The sequence below is a fragment of the Mandrillus leucophaeus genome, unplaced genomic scaffold, assembly GCF_000951045.1.
Source record: "Mandrillus leucophaeus isolate KB7577 unplaced genomic scaffold, Mleu.le_1.0 Scaffold889, whole genome shotgun sequence".
Taxonomy (NCBI): Eukaryota; Metazoa; Chordata; class Mammalia; order Primates; family Cercopithecidae; genus Mandrillus; species Mandrillus leucophaeus.
Window position 1 is genome coordinate 1,107,662 of NW_012109685.1, and position 22,070 is coordinate 1,129,731.

At 38.1% G+C, this 22,070-nt stretch overlaps 1 protein-coding gene across 1 annotated transcript in view; it reads right to left on the bottom strand.

The window, feature by feature from the left end:
• COL19A1 (collagen, type XIX, alpha 1) overlaps positions 1-22,070 on the bottom strand; it is a 350,354-nt gene that overhangs the window by 291,921 nt on the left and 36,363 nt on the right. The window contains exons 3-4 of the mRNA XM_011969393.1: positions 21,870-21,944; positions 20,526-20,625 (exon numbers count right to left, since the gene is read on the bottom strand). Of these exons, the coding sequence (XP_011824783.1) occupies positions 20,526-20,625; positions 21,870-21,944 (175 nt within the window). The remainder of the gene's footprint in view (positions 1-20,525; positions 20,626-21,869; positions 21,945-22,070) is intronic.

Here is a 22,070-nt window from a genome sequence, read left to right on the forward strand (position 1 = left end):
CAAATGAGAGACAGAGACATACTTAATTTTGATATGACACTTCGATGTTTAATAAACAAATACTAAACAGAGGTCGGGTGTGGCGGCTCACACCAGTAATCCCAGCACTTTGGGAGGCTGAGGCGGGCAGATTACTTGAGGTCGGGAGTTACAGACCTGCCTGGCAAACATAGTGAAACCCCGTTTCTACTAAAAATACAAAAATTAGTCAGGCAGAGTGGCACGTGCCTGTAATCCCAGTTACTCAGTTGGCTGAGGCAGGAGAATTGCTTGAACCCAGGAGGTGAAGGTTGCAGTGAGCCGAGATTGCACCACTGCACTCCAGCCTAGGTGACAGAGTAAGACTCCATCTCAAAAAAAAAAAAAAAAAACAACTAAACTAAATAGAATTATTGTTCAATAATTTATAATCTAGTTCAAAAACTGAAAATATTTTTGCATCTCATGAGTAGTTTCTGCTGTGACAAAAAATAAGAGTATTATCAGTATTAATACATAACAATTTTATTTTAAATTATACATTGAAATAAATTTAGTTATATTTAAGGAATAATTGATTTTTTAATCTAAGTTTATAATGAATGAAAATCCTTATAATTACTATATTTCCCTTTCAGAAATTGATATTGTGCTTTTAAGACCAAATATGACTTTGCTTGCTAAGATTATGCTATTTGAAGAAAAACTTCTGCATTTTAAAAATAAAATGTTAAAAAAAAAAATCTACTCTTACAAACCATGTTTGTTGTTTATACCACACAAGCACAAACACTTAACATGACACAGAATAGTTTCTCTGGGTCTTGCCAAAATTTCTGTTATAAAAGAGGCCATATTGGGTTACCAGAGAGATATAATGACAGCTTGCTATGTCTAAGATATCCATGCTTGAATATTTCGAATTGAGTGTAATTTCCTATAAGAAATCCTATCCATTGCTTATTCAGTGATACTCCCATTAAGAAAAATATCGTTGATCCTTACTTGCTAAGTTCATTCATACATATATATATTGGACTAGAAATTCTCAATGGGATATTTCCTGCCTTCCCTCCATTTTATACATATTGTATGTAGTTCAGTGTCATAAATGAAAATTTTATCCACATAAATTAATACTGACCTACATTTGAAGAGCCCAGACTCAGTGAAAGTTAAGTGTAATTTATACTTTATTTTAAATTGCCTTCTTTCTACACATTAATTAAGGTCATCTAAATATTCATGGGCCAATGAGGGCACAAGTACATCAGATTAACAAAATGTTCACTATAAAAGCAATATTTAAAAAATATGACTAACTAAACATCACACAGTCAAACTAAAGTTGGTCGAAGTGCTCCAAGCATGTCAAGGGAAAATTGCTGCTTGGGAGTCCACTTCACACTGGCCTCTGAGGGTGGGAGCCAGCTCTAGATGTAATCTGGAGTATCTCTGAAGCCTTATAATTCATATATCTTGGATTCCTTTGAACTTATAATTCACTTCAATGTTGTAGAAATCTAAAATGTAGCTTGCATCTGCTCTCTGATATTCTCTACGTACAGCAGCTCTCTGTTTAAACATAAAATGGAAGAAAACCATACGAAACGTTGGGGAAGTAACCAGGGGATCAGAAATAGGGCTCCTTAAAAATGACTAATTATAGTACAAGCAGTGTCCAGGTCTCAGAACCACTGCCAGTGAGGCTTTGACCCCAAAAGACATTTATTTCATAAAAATCTTAACATTAAAATGTTTCTTTCTTGGTGTTAAGATTAAGGAAGTGTTTTTTTGTTGTTGGTTTTTTTGTTTGTTTTTTTTCTTTTTACATTTTCTCTACTTTCTCAGTTTTTGCAAGGAGCATGAATTGTGCTGATGATCAGGTATTTAAAAATTGCAACTATTCCCATCTTGGGAAAAATAACCCTAACCTCTAATGTGACCAATAAATTATTCCTATATTCTTCAAGGACAGAGATGAGGGAGAATTGACACCTACTGTACCCCCTCACACACCTAAAAAGGCCATATGCCTCAATATGCTGGTGGTGAGGCAAATTCTTTAAAAACTGGTAATGGCACTAACAAATATTATTTTTTCTATTTTGGTAGGTAAAAATTAAGTTGCAAAAGTCTAGAACTCCCAACCTATAGCTTTTATAATAAGTAAATCACTGAAGCCTTAAGAGAAAAAGCAAAACAAAAAACAAAAAACCTTCAAATAAAAACATACCTATGACAATATTTCGTCCACTTACTTAAAATGGAATAGCTAATTACAAAGTTACTAGTAGTAATATACATGGAGTTGGATAAAAAATCACATTTTATTAACCCTGAAGCAATTCCAATGTATAGGACTTTAAGAATGAATTATATTTGTCCACATTCCATATTAACTTCATTCTCTAGATTTTCTTTCCTACTTGATTAATGAAAAATTTTTTCTGGTCAAAATTCACTTAAAACCATTAGGAAATACAGATAGAATAAAATCTAAAAGATTTCTGTATTACAGAAAAGATCTTGGCATGAGATAGAGGAAGCATTTGATCACTCTATATTTGTATAATTGTTATTAAATAGACTGTACATTCAACATTCCTCCTAACTATGAAGTGCTTTCACTAACAAGCCAAAACACCTAATTGTCTACTTTTAGAGCTTTCTTCCTGTCTGGAAAATCCTTGTGTTTATAAAACACAAGCTCTGTTAATATTGAGATAGTCCCAAAAAGTCAGTCACACGTTACTAACAAACTGTCTAATAATTAATTCTCACCTTGGACAGCACAGAGCAGAGATCTGTGGGGACTGCTATGAAGCAAAGAAGTTTTAAGAGGGAAGACAGAGAGAGAGAAGAACAAATCCAGAGCAGGAAGCTCTCCTGAGTTACACAGACAAAGATGAGATGCTGAGTCTTGGGCGGCAAATGTGTCACCTTAAGGCAGTGGGAGTTTGGTAGGAAAGTTCCAAAAACGAGGGGATGTGAGATGCAACCAAGATAAACCTTGTCTATTTCTCTCTCCTGTGCTCTGGACTCACATACTTAAGTCCCTAGTGGGCACTCCACGTGGAGGGGAAAGCATGTAATTAAATAACTGAAATTGAACGCTTTGTATTGCTGCTTCAGCACATCCCTCCACAGGGATTCCACATCTCAATAAAAGACAAGGCTATTCACTCAGGTGCTCCACCCAAATCCCTGCAAGTCATTCTTTATTCATGCCTTTCCTTTATTATCCCCCATCCTGTCTAACCCATCAGCAAGTCTTACTGGTTTTTGTATTTTGTTTTATGGGTTTATTTTTCTGAGGCAGGGTCTCACTCTGTCACCCAGGCAGGAGAACAGAGGCATGGTCATGGTTCATTGCAGCCTCAACCTCCCAGGCTCAAGTGATCCTCCCACCTCAGCCTCCTGAGTAGCTGGGACTATAGGCACGTGCAGTCATGCCCGGTTAATTTTTTGTATTTTTTTGTAGAGATGGAATTTCGCCATGCTTCCTAGGCTGGTCTCAAACTCCTGGCCTCAAGTGATACGTCTGCGTTGGCATCCCCAAGTTCTGGGATTACAGGCATGAGCCACCGCCCCAAGCCCTTACTATTTTTATCATCAAAACAGATCTTGACTCTGGCTACTTCTCTCCATCTCCACTATCACCACACTAGTCCAAGTGGCCACCATCTCTCCCCAGGACTCCTGTTAGAGTGTCCTGATTGTCCTCCTTCTTTCCCTTTCCTTACAGTCTGGCCCGCACATAGCAGCTAGAATGAGCTTTTAAAATCGGACCAGGTCCTTCCCTTACTTATAACCTTCTGAAAGTGTTGCATGGTTCCTAGAATAAGATTCATTTCTCTGACCATGACTCATAAGGTATGATGTGATCTGACTCCTGCCTTCCTCTGACACATCATCTCCTATTCCAGTCTCTGTGCGGCACCCAGGCTCCAGGCACAATGACTTGAGTTTTGTTCCTTGAACACACTGGGCTCATTGAGACCTTGGGCCTTTGTACTTCCTGTTTCCTCTCCTGGGACAGTCTTTCCCAGAGGTCTTCATTTACATCAAGATTACTCAACCCGCCACCCACTGGCCACATGCAGCTCAGGATGGCTTTGAATGCAGCCCAAACACAAATTTGTAAACTTTCTTAAAACATTATGAGATTTTTTTGTGTGTGATTTGTTTTAAGCTCATCAGCTATCATTACTGTTAGTATATTTTATGTGTGGTCCAAGACAATTCTTCGTCGTGCAATGTGGCTCAGGGAAGCCAAAAAATTAGACACCCTTGATTTAGATGACTTTTCCTTATCGTTCAGGTCTCAGCTCAAATATCACTTCCCTTGAACGGGCTAAGGTTGTCCTCGCCCTAGTCACTATCTAACACATTACTTTGTTCTATTTTCTTCATAGGCTTGTGCCTACCTGACTTTTTAAGAATTATTGGTCTATGTATTTATTGCCCGTTTTGTGGAATGTGATTTCCACAGAAACAGGGTCCTGCAAGACTTGTGGCTGTAAATCAAGCATCTAGACTAGTACCTTGCATATAGGAAGCATTCATAAAAATTTGTTCCATTCATGAAAATCCACAATGATGCCTATAACCAGTGTTAATAGGTGCTCAACACTTGTATTCAGCATAAAATCTATGTTATCTTGCATAAGGCCTTAACATGGAGGCCTTATGAGACTGCGCTATATTGCATTCATTAGGAAAACAACAGATGGAAAAGTCAAATCCTATGTGATTCTAAAGCAGGTTAATCAAAAATTTTGATAGAAAAAGAAGTCCGTTACCAAACACATCAGTTTCTTAATTTCAAAAAGAAGTTTAAAATCTTTACAGACTGAAGCAAAATATAATAGCTGCTCCAAGATTTCACCAAAAGTGTCTTCATAGAAGTCTTCCAGTCCTTGGAAAGGTGTTAGTCATAAGAAACCACGCATCATGGTTTCCTGTAGTTCTATACTCCTAAAGCTGAAAGGGACTTTGATAGAAATTTAGATCAATCATCTCACTTCATAAATGAGGAATTAAAGCTGCAGACATTAAATAACTACCTCACCTTTACTCTGCCAGAGGTCAGGTTGAAACTTGAACTTATGACTTTTAATTCCAAGGTTAGTTTCTTCCAATGTATCAGGTTGCTTGTATCTTTTTGGTTAAGAATAAAATTTCCCTCATCATTACCAACCTGACTTAAAAGTAATATTTTGGCACTATGAGGGGAAAAATGTCTCTATTTTCCTAAGTATTAAGGAGAGATATAAGTAAATATATTAATTTCAATAAATGAATAAATAAAATGTTTACAATCACACTATAATATTAACAACAACAATTAATCATATTTTACACTCCAAGCAAAGTATTTATTCTGGCATTTGCACATCCTAGGTGACTAGTAGCCCTGAAAGGTAAATTATTACAGTTCCTTCCTCTAATGATATTTTGAGCATAGATCAGGAAGTATCACAAAACATACAGTTATGACTTCAAAATAGAAATTACTGCCTTTTGGATTTTGGAAAAGATAACCATGCTAAAGAAGATGAAAACAAATCAGGAACATTTTCTCTCTATTCCTTAGATCATTTTCTAGAAAAATTAGAAGTTTTCACCAAGCATTTCTTTTCTTTTTAATATTAATTTTTATTTAAGTTTTGGGGTACATGTGCAGGATGCACAGGTTTGTTACATAGGTAAACGTGTGCCGTGGTTTACCAAGCATTTCCTTAAAGATGAGTGTAATTTAAAGACGGGCGCCGTGGCTCACGCCTGTAATCCCAGCACTTTGGGAGGCCGAGGCGGGCGGATCACGAGATCAGGAGATCGATCGAGACCATCCTGGCTAACACGGTGAAATCCCGTCTCTATTAAAAATACAAAAAATTAGCCGGGCGTGGTGGCAGGCGCCTGTAGTGAAGCAGGAGAACGGCGTGAACCCGGGAGGCGGAGCCTGCAGTAAGCGGAGATGGGGCCACTGCGGTCCAGCCTGGGCCACAGAGTGAGACTCCCTCAAGATGAGTGTAACTTTCAGGAAATAGTAGTGAACATTATGAGAACAGTATGTATACTAGTAACTAGGTAATGTGAAGAAGGTAAAAAGTGCTCTGATAAATAGTACCTCTGTATATATTTTCCTAACGAAAAATAATACACTGGGATTTTAATACTTTGGGAAGAAAAACAGTAGAATGGTAACCTAACTAAAAGATGAGTAATTTCTTAAAACGTGAAAATAATGATCATGTGACTATCTCAAATGATGATGGAAAGAAAGAGAAACTTTTACACCAATCCTACATTATGGTTTTCCTGGTATACAGTAAACTTGCATTCTATTCATTCCCTGAGTTGTGAAATCAGGGCCTGGCATTGTTATCTACAAAGTTAACTTAATGAAGGTGAAGTATCTGGTCTCCCAGGGACAGAGGGTATCAACTGAACAAATAATGAACATTCCCGGCTGTCCAATTAATGAGAAGCCAATAAAAACTGCCTTAAGAGGATAAACTTTGCTTTTCATACTCCCTTCCAGATGGTTAGCATTGTAAGCATGACAAAGCCAGGGAAAAGCAGAAAATTTTAAAATTAATTCACTGTTTTAAAGTACATGCTCATATTTATTGACAGTTGTTTTATGGGGAGATAGAAGCAGACAGTAGGTTGCATGTATTCTCCATGACTAGGCCCTGGTGGGTTGTTGTCAAGAAAATAAAGACAATAATGAAGCTCATACATTTGTTTACTTCTTAGTATATTAAGTAATTAGCAATTTCATTGTATAGCAAGCTCAAATTTGACGTTTTTGTTCAGTGTTCCTAAAAGAAACACAGTTTGTAATATGGTTACATCTCTGTGTAGTAATAGCTCTGTTTCAAATATACAAAAAAGCAAGGATAAAACCAAGCTACAAAACAAAAAAGGATTAGGAAGAAAAATTCATGATTACCATGAATTGGTAATCTGTTGGTTCTTTTGCTCAAATAAATAATAAGGAATGCGAGACAATAATTAAAATATAAAAAAAGAACAAAGATGAAGAAACTTTTATAATTTCAGTGCTCATAAACTGAAAAGCAAGATGACATTATTATTCTAGAGAAATTTCATTTCGTAAATGATGTTCTAAAAATTGAGTGTGAGATACATTTACATAGCAAAGTGTTTAAAAAGTTTAATTACTGATTATAGTGGTTCCGGAGGTAATTCTTCAACCAGCTCAAAGCATAAGCCTTGAAGCAAAGTGCTATTTTGATAGAGCTAGAGTGAATTTTCCAGATCATATTTAACAAGACCAAGTTTTATTTATTTATTTAACAGGACCAAGCTTTATTTAATTTTGCTTATAAAATTAAATGGCTAAATGGAAAAAAATCTATTTTTAAATATCAAGAACTGGCTTCCAAATTAATTCTGCCATTCTGAATAAGTGTGAGGCAGGGTTTAGGAAGAACTTCCGTATTTACAAGTATCAGTGAGGCCTCTGACTTGCTGAATATCTTCCAGGAAGAGAAATATGATACAAGTTACATTTCCTGAGAGTGAAGTGAGAGATGCTTGGAGTTTATAGTAAGTCATTTCTTTCCCAGCTGACACCCACCATCACCTGTCAGTTACAAGCAATTTGGCTAGCAGGGCCTAGAGGGTTTGTCTGAAATGCCTTCCTCCCAGTCTGGGTGATGATGTTGGAGCTCCACAGCCACAGAGACTCTGAAATCTTAGCCCTTTTGTGTTTGCTGAGGGGATTCAGGCAGATAGGTTGTTAATGGGAAAACAAAGCTTGGATGACTCTCTAATAATCTCACGCTTGATCTGATTAGCACTAGTTCAATGTGGCACTGTAAACGACTTTCCATTGAAAACAAGTCCCCCTACTGGATGCCATCCAGATAACAAAAACCAAGGATAAATTAGACAGTCTGCTCTTTAGAAATGAGGATACTTTGAAGGTTAGTTTTTTCTGGTGTCCCTTAGCCAGAAAAGGTTTCTTTTAAACCCTGGACTAAACCCAAACCTGCTCCCAAAAGGTCCTCTATATTCTGAAGTATCCTTGGGTCTGAGAGCTCAACTGTTGCTTTAGGATCAGCCTAGGAGGTCCTAGACCTAATTGAAAGCTGTGATTTTCCCAATGGCATATGCACTCAGCTGGTTTTTCCTAGCATGTAATGCTATTGCTACTACACCTCCATTTTTTTTTAATATGAATAAAGTTCAAACCCCTCATGCCAACAAGTAAGACCTTTCAGAACAGCCCACACTTTCAAGTATTCTTTACCTCCAGACATTCTTCTCACCTGTGTTCATTAACCACATGGGATTTCTCACTAGTCCTCAAATTGCTTTGACCTTTAAAACTACCATGATGCTCCCTCTAACTACCACAACACACATTGGCCCCTTGGCTCACCTGGTAAATTCACACTTTGAACCTCAACTTTTCACTTCCTCTATGAAGTTATTCCTGGCTTCGTCTGTTCTCTCAGAGTTTATCATACATATATCTAAAAATTGCTATCATATTCCATAACAGCTCATTTTTGGCCTCTCCTTCCAAACAGAAATAATTCAATGGCAGGGACTGTGTCTATTCATCATTAAATTCTCAGGGTTTAGCATATAGTATTTATTATCATTTGGGAATTGAATGAAATACTTTGTTAGAATTTCTTCTTTCACTGTCATCAAAGCTGAACATAGAAATAATAATGACAATATACCATAAAATATTTTTTCTTGATATAACCCTCTTAACCAAAAGAAACTTTATATTCTTATCATGGATAAATTAGAAGAGAGAGGCAAACATGAGGGTAACAGGGAGAATTGCCTAGTATCCATATCTTTTATTTTTTAATCTTTTGAGACAGGGTCTCACTCTGTCACTCAGGCTGGAGTGCAGTGGCATGATAAGGGCTCATTGCAGCCTCAACCTCCCCAGGCTCAATCGATCCTCCCACCTGAGGCTCCTGAGTAGCTGTGACTACAGGCCTACACCACCACACCTGGCTAATTTTTTTGTATTTTATAGAGACAGGGTTTTGCTACGTTGCTCAAGCTGGTCTCCAACTCCTGGGCTCCAGCGATCTGCTTGCCTCGGCCTCCCAAAGTGCTAGGATTACAGGTGTGAGCCACCGTGCCTGGCTTCTACTGACTTTTGAACCTCACAAATGATGGTGAGCCAGAAGTTGATAGGACTATATTTGTTAAACACTCTGTGAGGCTCTGTGCCCAAGATACACTACCTCAGGGCCCAGAGGACAGTTAGAGAACGGGTCTTTAGATCTCTGCCACCAGCTTCCAAAGCACACGTGCACATCTCACTCAATCATAAGCCACAGGGTAACTCTGGCACCTGTGAGCCAAGAATGAGCAGCCATGAGCAGAGGTTGGTTGGGTCTCACAGAGTAGCATTTTCATGCAGAGAACTCCCAGCAATGGCAATGGCAACATGCATTGATAAGAAAATTAGAAAACAAGAAGAAAAGCATATCTGCTTTTGAACATGAACACGTGCACATCAATTTTGGAGCTTCCAGAAATAACAAGAGTAGGTTTTAAGCAGTTATGTATGTAGAAAGTAGAAGTCATATCAATTTATGCATTGATGTTAATATAATATCATCTAAATCTGCATATTAATGAGGCCTGAGAACATTTAGATTACACAAGTCAGAATGAGATCAGAATTACATAAGAATTATAGAAAAAGTGGTATTGGACCACCAAAAAAAGAAGGAAACTTGAAGGACATTAGTGAGAGCTGAGTGTAGAATGTAGCATGTGTACTAAGCTTTCTAGGATACATAGATTCCAATGGACAGAAAAGATGGGCATGGTATGACAGAAAGAGACAGAAATGGGTTCACAAAGGAAGTTTAGTGCAACACCTAGGTCAGCACTGGCATTGAAGATAGGACAGCTGTCACTGGCAACTATGAGGGAGAAATTTCCATAGTGTTCAAGAAGTCCTAGTCAGATTTCAATGGGCTAAGGGATGTGTGAAGAAGTAAAAGTGGACAGTAACGTTGTTCCTTTAAGAAGTTTGTGAGTAAAGGGGACTGCCCAGGGGAAAATGTTTCTATAATAGGGAAGGATTAAGTATATATTTGTAGAGTAAGAGGCCAGGATACTGTGGAGAGGAGCACTGAAGACCCAAGAGCAGGGGGATCATGGGTGGATCAAGGTCTTAGAGGAGGCTGGCTAGGGGAGGATTAAGAGCACAAGTGAAGGGGTTAACCTTTGAAAGAAGGAGGGTTGCCTCCAGGGAGAACAGCTGAAACTAAGAAATTATGAAGTAGAGAGAAGAAGTTGAGATTGTTCAAATAAGAAAAATAACTTGAACACAAAACATCTGGTCAACTCAGTCTCATATTCAACCAACCAGATGTTAATTCTACATGGCATCACCACATGTGTTCATATTAACATTTTCCACTGAACTTATGATTGTTTCCAAATTACTTAGATATAGCCATGGTGAAAGGAATTAAGTCAATTATTTGAATATCTTATTACTTTAGTCTAAAATTATAAACATGTCACCTAATTTGGAAAAAAAAAGTGTCATATGAAATTGTAAGGCTGACCTAAATAAAATAATGAACAAGATGTAGGAAACTTACATGAATCACATAAAATAACATAAACTAGCTTTTCTGCTACCATGTTTATTTTCTAATTAGCATTTGTGGCTAAGTTGAAAGAATTGAAATGACAATAAAGTAATGATTTATCCGTTGGCACAATTATTCTTCCTTGGTTGACATGGATTTCAAAGTTTATTATTGAGATTATAACTATATCCTACAATCTGATTGTGTCTAAGAAGGAGGATTTGGCTATTTAATGCTATTTTATGATACATAGAGTTCAATCAGCCTACAGAAACATCTTTAGAGTTGTTCTAAAGTTATGCTGAAGCACTAGTATAACAAAGCATCATGCACTACTAAGGTCAATTCTCTAATTCATAAATTTAAGGCCATGCTTATTTGAAGGTTTACAACTATTATAAAAGCAACACATTTGCTACCACCTAAGTATAATAACTAATTAGTCCTCATAGCATTTTTATGAGCCAAATTAAGATTAAAGATAGGACTGAAGTACATGCTTACATGCCTTTCTTTTGTACACTCTGAAAACCTGCAGTGTACACTGCACAGATACATTCACACAACCCTACCAGGCAAAAAGCTCTGTTGTCCCTTATAAGATTGATTCACTGGATAAAGGAATGATTGGAAAAAGGAAAAATCTAATATATTATGCAATAATAGAGGCAGATTAATCAATGCCTATTAGATTGACCCAAGTAATTATCAAAACAGAACACTGTAGTTTCATTGCTTTATGAGAACATTTGCTTTATTATGGCTCCTAAGTAGTACATTTAGCTGGTACCTCACTACTATCAAAGTACATGACATATAGACATAATAAGATAAGATAATTTGTGTGCAATTAGCCATAATAAAGTAGAAATTAATTCTGGATTTGGAGATAGAAGAACTGAGTTCTAGACACAACTGTTTATTATTTTTGAAATTTTAGGTGAATTACTTAATGTCATTGAACCTTATTTTTCATCTATAAAATGGTGATACAGTACTACATCATAGAAGTCATTGTAGTACCATTGATACAAGAAGGCAAAATTCCTTTGTAAATCATGTAACATTCATAAATGTAAGGTGGTATTATAAGAATAATTATCATTGTTGGAAACTGGGTAGTCACATGTGCCTTGTCCTTAAGTCTTCTTTGGTGAAAAGATCTAGTACAAGAGTAAAAGTAAGGTGCCTTCTTTTTTGAAGTGCTGGTGAAAAGAAATTCTTGGTTGCCTAAAATATGCAAGTAGCTGTACCAATAAATTTCAAATATCCCTTCAATTTAAACTTAAGTCATATCAATTCAACTAGCACTAAACACCACTGTGTGTCAGGTACCATGAGGGACACAAACATGACTCAGTTGGATGTAATCTCACTCTGTAAGGCTTATATATCTGAACAATTACCTGCCTGGCCAAAGAATGGGAGTTCTGATGTGAGCAATGGAGTCTAAAGAAAAATAATACCTTTCTGATTATATGATACAATATGAGGGACCTATTACGTATTTTGAATGACATAGACTTTCATTAGAACTTAAGCCATCTGGATGCTGTGAGGAAAATTGTATATCAGTTCTTCAAAATTTTTGCCAGGGGCTTATGTAATGTTTGTGAGCATCAGAGAAAATCAAACTGCCTGCCACCTTGAATATGGATAAATTGGGTTGTCAATGTTTTCCTCAGATATAAATTATCTCATATAATTATATTGATTGAATTTTTCCATGTCTTAACCTCCTAGGGCCTTCCCTCCCCTTGGATGTCTTTCCTCTCCCCAGAACTTGATTCATTTCTGACTCTCAGTAGTCTCTTCAGTCTTCAAAGCCTAGTTTAAATCCCACAGTCTTCAAGATTTTTTTATCATCCCAAATATAAGGGATTTTGTCCTTATATTTGTCTCCCTGAACATTTAAAGCATTAACTCCATGCTTAGAATTATAATTATAATTAAGTTCGTCTTCATTTCTTGCCCGTAAGAGGAGATATCACACACTCCCTAGAGGCAAGAACCATATCTTATAGTTCTTTCTGCAAACTCTTTACTAATGTTCTGTCCTGTGTTTCAACAAGACAAGTGAAAAACTACTCCTTTTTTCCTCAGAAATGAGAACCTACCCTCTTTTCCTTAGAAAGTTTATGTACACTTGAGACTAGAAAATGGGTAAGTTTGTAAATGAATTGCAGCTTCTCACTTTCATTCCATTTTATGTGAGCCTTTTTTGAGTAGTTTAATTGTTAAGAATACATTCTTTGAAGGCAATAATAGTGACATTATCGTTTCTTACTATAAGAACTTTAGTTTCTTAAATATATAAATCAGTTTATGGTTTTTCCATTTTAACTCACGTGAAACACAAAAATATTTTAATTTTATAAGATTTTATCTACTAATGTTCACAAATAGACATTAAACTTAAAACATTTCTGTATCTTTTAAACAAACTTATTTCTCTCTGGCTAACAAATGAATGTTCAAGTCCAAGAAAAAACTTTAAGTCATATGAATGTTGTAGAATTTATACACATATGATTAATTACTGATATGTTCTACTTTTCCCAATCTGAATTATATGAAATCTGAAAGAGGAAAATCACAACTTACTTAAATTTGATGATGATAACATCCAATGTTTCCAAAACTGGTAAAAATACTGAACTAATAATATTTCATATTATATTACATCTTAATAGCTATTTCTACACTAAGAAATTTATTGCTGCCTGTTAGCAATTCTGAATTTTCTAGAAAAAATAAAATAGGCACTTTTGACTATTGAGAAGTAAATATTTGTATATGTTCTTTCCATTTAAAAAAAGTACGACTTTATGACTTACAACCTCAGATTCTTGGTATGCCAAACTGCAATGAAGGAAATACAGTGATGACATAATCATGTGTAACAGTCATACAATCTCATAAAACAGCTGGACAACTTTGTGACTAAGTCACCTATCCTTATATAGGAAAATTCCTATCTACACAATGAAGACATGCCCCAAATGAAAACCCAAGGGATGCATAAAATAGGCATTCTCTAGAGCTTAATGGAATTGTAAAGTAATCCTTCTAAAACACTCAGCAAGTAGATGCTTCGATATCAGAGTTCTGAACAAGTTTTCAGCCTCTGAATTTGTTTTGAGAACTTGGAGAGGACTCAAAGAAGAGCAATATAAATGAACCATGTGTTACAAAATAGTCCCTTAAGAGGGAAGGAATGAAAACATTGAAAATTAGCCTTGTGTGTGATGCTTAAGGAAGTTTAGCCTTTATAAGGGGTGAAATTTGAGCCATGCAGTCTGTGAACAATAGAAGGCAATACATCTCAGCTGCCTTCTATGAAGGCAAAGCAAGGGGAAGTGTAGCTTTTCCTTGCACTGTGTATCTTTCTAGCAGGTTCCAGGAAGGAAAGACTAGATCCGCATTCTTTCACCAATGTAAGCTCAGAACCTAGCAAAGTGCCTGGGCCATAGTGATGCTCAACAAATGCTTGCTGAGTAAAAGGAGAAGCTCTAGACTAGACTGCATTCATTTCAGTGACTTACCGAATGCTACCTCTTATTCACCCTTTAGCAAAACAGAAACATTTTAGGAACTTCTATGAAAATTATACAGTAAACTACAGCTTCTATTTGTAACTGCACAAGTTTTAAGTCAAACAAAACACAAAATCTTAACATGATAATGCCTAGTGCTACAGAAGATATTGGAAAATATGCAGAATACATGGAGAAAACAATGATTGGACATAATTTGTAGTATATCTCAAGATCCCTAAAAATGAACAAGTAATTTTATTTCTAAAAATCAATTATATGAAAATAATCCTAAATACAGAAAAAATCAACTTTCTCGTATATTGTAGTGTTATTTATAAAGATCAAAATCGGCTGGGTGCAGTGGCTCACGTGTGTAATCCCAGCACTTTGGGAGGCCGAGGCGGGTGGATCACCTGAGGTCAGGAGTTTGAGACCAGCCTGGTTAACATGGTGAAACCCTGTCTCTACTAAAAATACAAAAATTAGCCAGGCGTGGTGGTGCATGCCTGTAATCATAGCTACTTAGGAGGCTGAGGCAGGAGAATCGTTTGAAACCAGGAGGTGGAGGTTGCAGTGAATCGAGACGGTGCCACTGCACTCTAGCCTGGGGGACAGAATGAGACTCCGTCTCAGATAATAATAATAATAATAATAATAATAATCTCAAAATAGTGTAAAGATCCGTGTAGAAAAGGTAGTCCCATGGGATAAATCATTCAACAGTAGAAAACACAAGGTAAAAATCATGCTACAACACATATAACAGTTTTGTCCATATTTAGGATTATTTTCAAAGGAACTGTTAAAGTTCAGAGTTCAAATATTTCTGAAAAACATTACACAGCTTCCAACTTTATAGTTCGGGTTTCCTACTTGCTGAAGATTATTATGCTATCCCATAAATACTGAAGAAATGGACATGAACTTAAAGCCAACAAAACTCATAAAACCCCTCAGCCTGCGCCACCTCTAAGTGTACAATGACGTTGTAAGGAACACGGCTGTGCTTTGGTCAAGGATAGGCCGAGGTAAACATTCAGAGTGACTCAGTGAGTTTAGAGCATAGGCACATAACTCCACTTGTTATCACAGCCATGTAGCCATAACATGGGAAGGCCATCCCTTGGCCCTACGCCACTATTGTCTGTGAAAGGTATAATTGCCCTGCTGACACTGTACAAGTGCACTTGCACCCAGAGAAAGAGAGAGTCAAAGCTGTCCATCTTTGCAGATGAACAGCGGGGAGCCAGGACACAGCTCAGCTCACTCATGCCCAGGGAAAGAGTTAAGCTGCTGACCCTGAAGGGAGAGCTGTCCATGCAGCTGTGTGTGGGAGCCACTGGATGAAGCAGCCAAGACAAGGTGAACAGTGTGGGAGATAGTGTGTGTAAGCTGCCGATGAGAGAGCTGCTGAATAAAACTACCTTTCACCTGCCTACAGCCCTCCAAGTGTTCTTTTAGCTCTCTGCTCACCCACCCACTCCCTTCAGACCTCAGCATGAGCTGGAATCTGACCCCAGCATAACATTTGGCATAGTCATGGACCTGACAATTGGCATAGTTGGCAGGATACGGTGAGTGAGTCTTTGGCCCCTGAAGGCTCCTGGGTTGGCTATGTGGCTGCAGCATGGGCTGTTGTACCTGTTGTCAGCGGTGCTGCCTGGATGGGCCCCAGTGGAAATGTGGGAGGCAGTTGATGCGTCTCCTGCGAGTGTGGAGAAAGCACCAAGGCAACTGGAAGCACGCAGCACGGAGAAGGAATGCACCTTCACCAGCAGAGTTGGATAGGCATTTCTGACTGCACTGTGTGAAATACATACTCAGTCCCAGAGATAAGGGACCTCCCAGTGCAAGCCGTGTACCTGGGGACCCAAATGCACAGCTTGAAGCAAAACCTGGGGGTGAGGGATGTCCAGGTACAAGCAGGGCACTTGGAGGCCCAGATAAACAGCTTGGAACAGGAGTTAGCAACAGCTGTTAGTGCGACCTTGAGCCCGTCCTCCAGGCTGGACAGTCCCATTTGGTGTGATCCCATTTGGTGAGGAAGAGGGGGCTCCACCACTGAGGGCTCACCCTATGAACTGTCAGAAGGTACAATATGACCATCCGATGGGAACCCAGTGGAGAGGCCTGGGGCCCCCCACAGTGGTGGAACACACCTCTTACAGTGCTCACACACCCACTGAGTTGTTAGAGTTAGGTAAAAGGTGTCAGCAGCACCCAGTGCCCCTCCCTGCCTGGCTACTCCATCTTTGGCACAAGGGGGCTGGCAGCATTTCTTGCTCCACCTCTGAGATGGAAAAGCTAGGCTTCTATCACAACTCATCCCTCCCTTCGTCAGTGGTTGTAGCTGTGCCAATGGTTGGCACAAGGGCATGGTGAACACACATTAATTGAGTGGCTAATGGCAGCCATACGGACTGTTTGGAATGATGCCGGAGAGATACTAGAAACTATGAGTAAAGGGTGATCATATACTCATTTTGTGCAAATACTCTGGAAGATGGGTATAGAGCAGACCGTTTGACTTGAATACCTGGGGGCCAGATGATGAACGCTTTCCCTCCCACATGAGGGATCTTGTGCTGGGCTCAGTGCCCACGAGTGCTTTTGGATCTCTGGCTGCTGTTCTCACCCCATATGTAGGGTGCTGCCTACATGAAGTGACTACTGCTATGGCAGCCCTCGGGGAGGCAGAAGGCTGTCAGTTTGCCTTCTTGGGAGGTTGACAATGGACTTTCACAGTGTTGCTGCAGGGCTATATGCATAGCCCCACCACATGTCATGATCTTATTAATGATGTTATGTTAACCTCTGATTCTCCTGCAGATTTAGAAGCGGCAACGCTCCTCTTGCCTAGGATTGGGATGATGTTGCTGAGACAGTCTTTCTGGTAGCCAAGCAGGCTAGTTAGCAGGCACAAGCCCTACAGGTAATTGACCAGAGGTGCCCATTTAAGCTAGATGTGCCTGTGACCACAGAGAGTTTCAGTTAGGGCCTATGGCAGTGCACGGGGCACCTGAGAATGCCAGTAGGTTTTTGGTCCCAACTATGGAAGGGAGCTGAGCTCTGGTATTCCTTGATAGAAAAGCAGTTGGTAATAGCAGGATGGGTGCATTCACGGATAACAACCCCCGGGATTGGGAAGCAGTTAGTAAGTGCATATGCTGCCCTTCAGGTTCATAAAAGCATGGCAGAATGAGCTATAGTCATCATGCATAGTATACCGAACAGCGTGGCAGGTACACTCATGGGTAACGACCCCCTGGATAGGGAAGGTGCAGACATCCACTTTAGCGAAGTGGGGCCCCTACTTGCAGCAGTGAAGTATGCTGAGTACAAGTTCCTTAGCAGCAGATTTACAAGAGGTCTTGAAGCCTATCATCCTAATGCAAGACAAGGCCATGGAGCCTGAGGCATCCCCGCCATTCCTGAGCGGCCATGGTATACAGATAGGTCTAGCCAGAGGACTGCTGCTGTCTTGATTGCTGCTGCAGTCTAGCCTAACACTGACACCATATGGTTTAAAACCAGGTATAGATAAAGTAGTTAATAAACTGAACTCAAGGCAGTGTAGATAGTGATCACCAAGGAGGTGACATCTGTGGTAATCTGCACTGATGCTGGGCAGTTTATCAAGGCTTAACCTTGTGGTTCATTACCTGAAAGTTACATAATTAGCTAGTTAGTCACTGACCCATGTAGGGCCAGGCCATGTGGCCAGATCTATGAGAGGAAGGATGACCTTCTACAACCAGGTAAAGGGATGAACAGTAATCTGTTATTGCCTGCCCCAACACCCCTAAAGGTAGGGAAACGACAACAAAAAATACCTGGTGTTGGCCATGAACCCTCCAAGCCCCTCACTGCAGATGGTTGGCTATTGTGGCCCCCTGCGGGGAGAGTCTGCAGTGTAATTTACAAGTTACTCCTTGGATATTTAGAATGTGGCCTCCACAATTAACCGTTGGCAGGGGAATGGCCGGGGAAGGGACCATCCTCCAGGGAACATATATGCTGTCTGTGTGGCCTCTCATAAGCTTCTCTATAACTTTAGCATGGGTTCAGGACACAAAAGAACCATGGGCAACTAATGAGGTGTGATACCATTGCCCAGGGCAGAAGCCCTTGGTTACTGCATTGTTATCCAGAGATAAAAGGTGACTTGAATTTTGCCTGAGACTCACGATTTACCCTTGTTAGTACCTGTGTCGTGGACCTGACAGATGTCTATCTGGAAGGCCCCTGCAAAAGCAGTCTTTGGGAGTTTTACATTAAGCAAGGCCCAAGGCATTGAATATGCCTAACAGGTATCAGACCAACATACTTATTAGGTCTCTCCTCTCATGAATCTCACCTGAGCTATGCCAGAACAATAAAAGCAAGCTCAGGCACAGAAAGCATCCACATTTTCCATATAAAATAGTATCTGCCTTTTCCCATGCTGACTCTGCAAAGCAGCTTATTTACAAATATATAAATAGCTGCAACTTTACTCCAGCCTCATTGAAAAATCAAAATGGCATCATGCAAGAGAAGCATCCTAGCATACTTGGCTCAACAAGTGAAATGTAAGTGGAAATGAGCCAAGCTACTTGACACTCGCGGGGCAGCTCAACCAGATACCCCCAGTTTCCTATAGTGGAGGTACCAGAGTTCTGCTCCACAGAACCAGAGAATTCACTTATATTCATTACCCATGGATTGGGCAGTGATTTCGAACCCAAAATTCAGAAAACAAATTCCAAGTCATGCCTAATATTTATAATCACATGAATTCAAAAAGAAATAGCATTGTCTAAACGTGGTAGCAAGTTTTCCAATGTAGCTACTTAAAATTAGCTAAGTCTTCTCACATGCAGTCCAGTGAATTTTAAAAGGTTTCACTCCAATCCTTTTGCCATCTGGCCAGAATTACAGGGGTTTAAATCCAAAAGAAGGTGGGGAGAGAAAATGCATCTTAATTTTTAAACAGAATGTATTGCCTTTCTTAAATTTATTAATTAAAGTTATCTACTACTAGTTAAGAAACATCTAAATATATACATGTAAGAAATATTGCGCTTTTCATCTTTCCTTTATGGCATATGCATACCTAAGCATGGAACTGCTGTGCCCTGAGAGTTTAATGCCTGCTTATGAGACCACCTGAACAGCGGCCGCTGTAGCACAGGTCCGTACAGTTACATCTGCTGAAGTGTCCCACCTAACAATCACCCATTATATCCCCTGATTTGAAATTCCTTCCTTCCTTAATATTCTTGTTTCTTACCAAGTATTGAGCAGTTTACTTTTAAGGAACCATTTCAGTCATTAAATGAAAATTACCAAAAGTATCACAAAATAGGTTTAAAAGAAACTTTTCTCAAGGAGAAAGCATAGGTTATGAACCTCATTTACCCAGAACATCTGAGGAAGGGCAATGAGATGATTAATGCTTTTTCCCTTTAAGAATTCAAATTTTGAGGTTCTTCACAATCTTGTCTGTCTTAAATATTAGGCTACCGCCCAGGAAGTGAGAACATAAATACATATTTTCACACAAAAACATATGTGTTGCATATTAAGTAGAATTTTGATGGGTTTTTATTGCAGTATATTCATACATGAGAACATTCATCTTGGACTCCAGGAATAATTACCCTGACCATATGTGCTACCTGTCTGCCTGATAACTCAGCTTTCTGAATTACTATCAAGTCATCCTTTAATTATTGTCAACTATGTGGGAAATCACTGTTGCCTTGTATGGCTGCTGACCAATTGTCACTATCTGAATGGAAAGTGATTTTTTTTTTTAACTCTAAGTGTATCTGTAGAAAAAAGAAAGCAAAAATAAGAGAAAACTTTGGTAAATCTATTTTAAAATTAAATGAGTATCAAGACCAAAAATAAAAGCACAAAAACAGCTTTTTATTTACTATGTACGCTATACAATAGATGAGATGAACACCTAAGAGCTAAATTATTTTATTTTAACTTGAGGCATAGAAAATCTAAAAATTTATACAATAAATATCAGTCTTTTGGCTCTGAATCTATATAATGCCTTATGTTTTAATGTTTACATTGAAAAACCTAATATTGGTTATGTCTACTTTAAACATAAACAATGTTTCTTCAGAAATGGGTCTAATTACTATTCTCTAATGATCGTGCCTTTTTTCTGTACATATAAATGGTATTTACACTGTAGAGCAAAGATTAGATTGCAATGATTTTTATAAACAACAAATACATTAACAACACATTTACCACCGCATTCCAGTGAGGATGATGCTATTGAAAAACTTTATTTTTGAACCAAATTATTTGAAATCTCTTTAGAAAATAATTTATGAAGTATTATTAAACATAAAGAAAATAATTTTTTACTTACATAGTGTCTCTAATAAGAAGTGCACTTCCCAATTTGAAACAGGTTTTATCACTTTCACAAAATGCGCGTCTTAGAGAAAAGCTCTCTCCTAGATCAAAACCTGTCAAATGCAACAAATGATTCAATACAGCAGTTTTGTTAAATTTAATAAACTAATAGAAATGTTGATTTCTAAACAGAATTTTGTGTTGCCCTTATCTATTAATTGATCTACTTCAAACAAAATCTCGCTGCTTGGGATCAGCTAAATTTCTTGATTTTATTTTTCTCCCGTTAGTGTAAAAGAGAATGAAATTCACTTTGCATATAAAACGTGTAGCCATTTTCCTAGAAAAAATTTCGTGAATATATTTCAAAAAAAATCAATTTTGATTTCCTTTGACCTAGGAATTATCTTAAGTAAAAATTAGAGTAACTCACTGCAGCAGCTCTGATGTCTAAAGTAAGAAAATTAGATTAAAAATAGTACAGCCATTCAGTTTAAATCTAAGCAAACAGCCATTCAGTTTAAATCTAAGCAACCTTTTACAAAATCATGCTTTAAAGAAATGTATATTGATGAGAGGAAATGTTTACACATGAATGTAATATAAGAATTATACGTGTTTGTGTGTCACACGCTCATTAGCATTTACATGGGAGAGAAAGAGGAGGAGGAGAAAAAGAAGGAGAAAGAAAGATAAGAAAGATTACCAAAAGGAAAGATAAGAAGGATTACCAAAATGGTAATCTTGTCTTTATCTGGGTAGTGACATCTTTCTTCTCACAATTTTTTTTCTTCTTCCAAAATTTCTACAATGGTCACAACTTGTATAATTTTAAATAATTTTTTTTTTCTCCAAGAAGTTGAGCTATTGTTGATCACAGATTAAACATATAGAACCCTGCTCTCAGAACTTTTTCTACATCATCTACCTTAAATTTTTATGGGCTGGGGGTGGCTCACACCTGCAATCCCAGCACTGTGGGAGGCCAAGGTAGATGGATCACTTGAGACCAGGAGTTCGAGACCAGCCTGGCCAATGTGGTAAAACCCCATCTCTACTAAAAATACAAATTTTAGCCATGTGCCTGTAGTCCCAGCTACTTGGGAGGCTTAGGCAGGAGAATTGCTTGAACCCAGGAGGCAGAGGTTGCAGCGAGCTGAGATTGCACCACTGCACTCCAGCCTGAGTGACAGTGAGACTGAAAAAAAAAAAAAATTAAAAAGAATTCTTAAAATTTTTATGTTAATGCTGTATCTTAAATTGCAGTATCAAAGATTCACCTATAATGTATTCCATATCTAGCATTTGGTGATAACTTTACATAAAATATTACTTTGCAAAGGATTATATTGCCTACCTGAAACTTCAACTTTGTTTATGTTGTCATAGGTCAGCTGATGTCCCTCTATTCTCAGGATAGGGCATGAGTCTTCTATTTAAAAAGACAAAAAAGCATAGAAGATTTGCATTATGTTTTCTATCAAATTCTTCAAATGAATTTTAATTACACAGTACAATGAGAAACTTAAGATAAAATGGAAATAAATTAAACCATTTA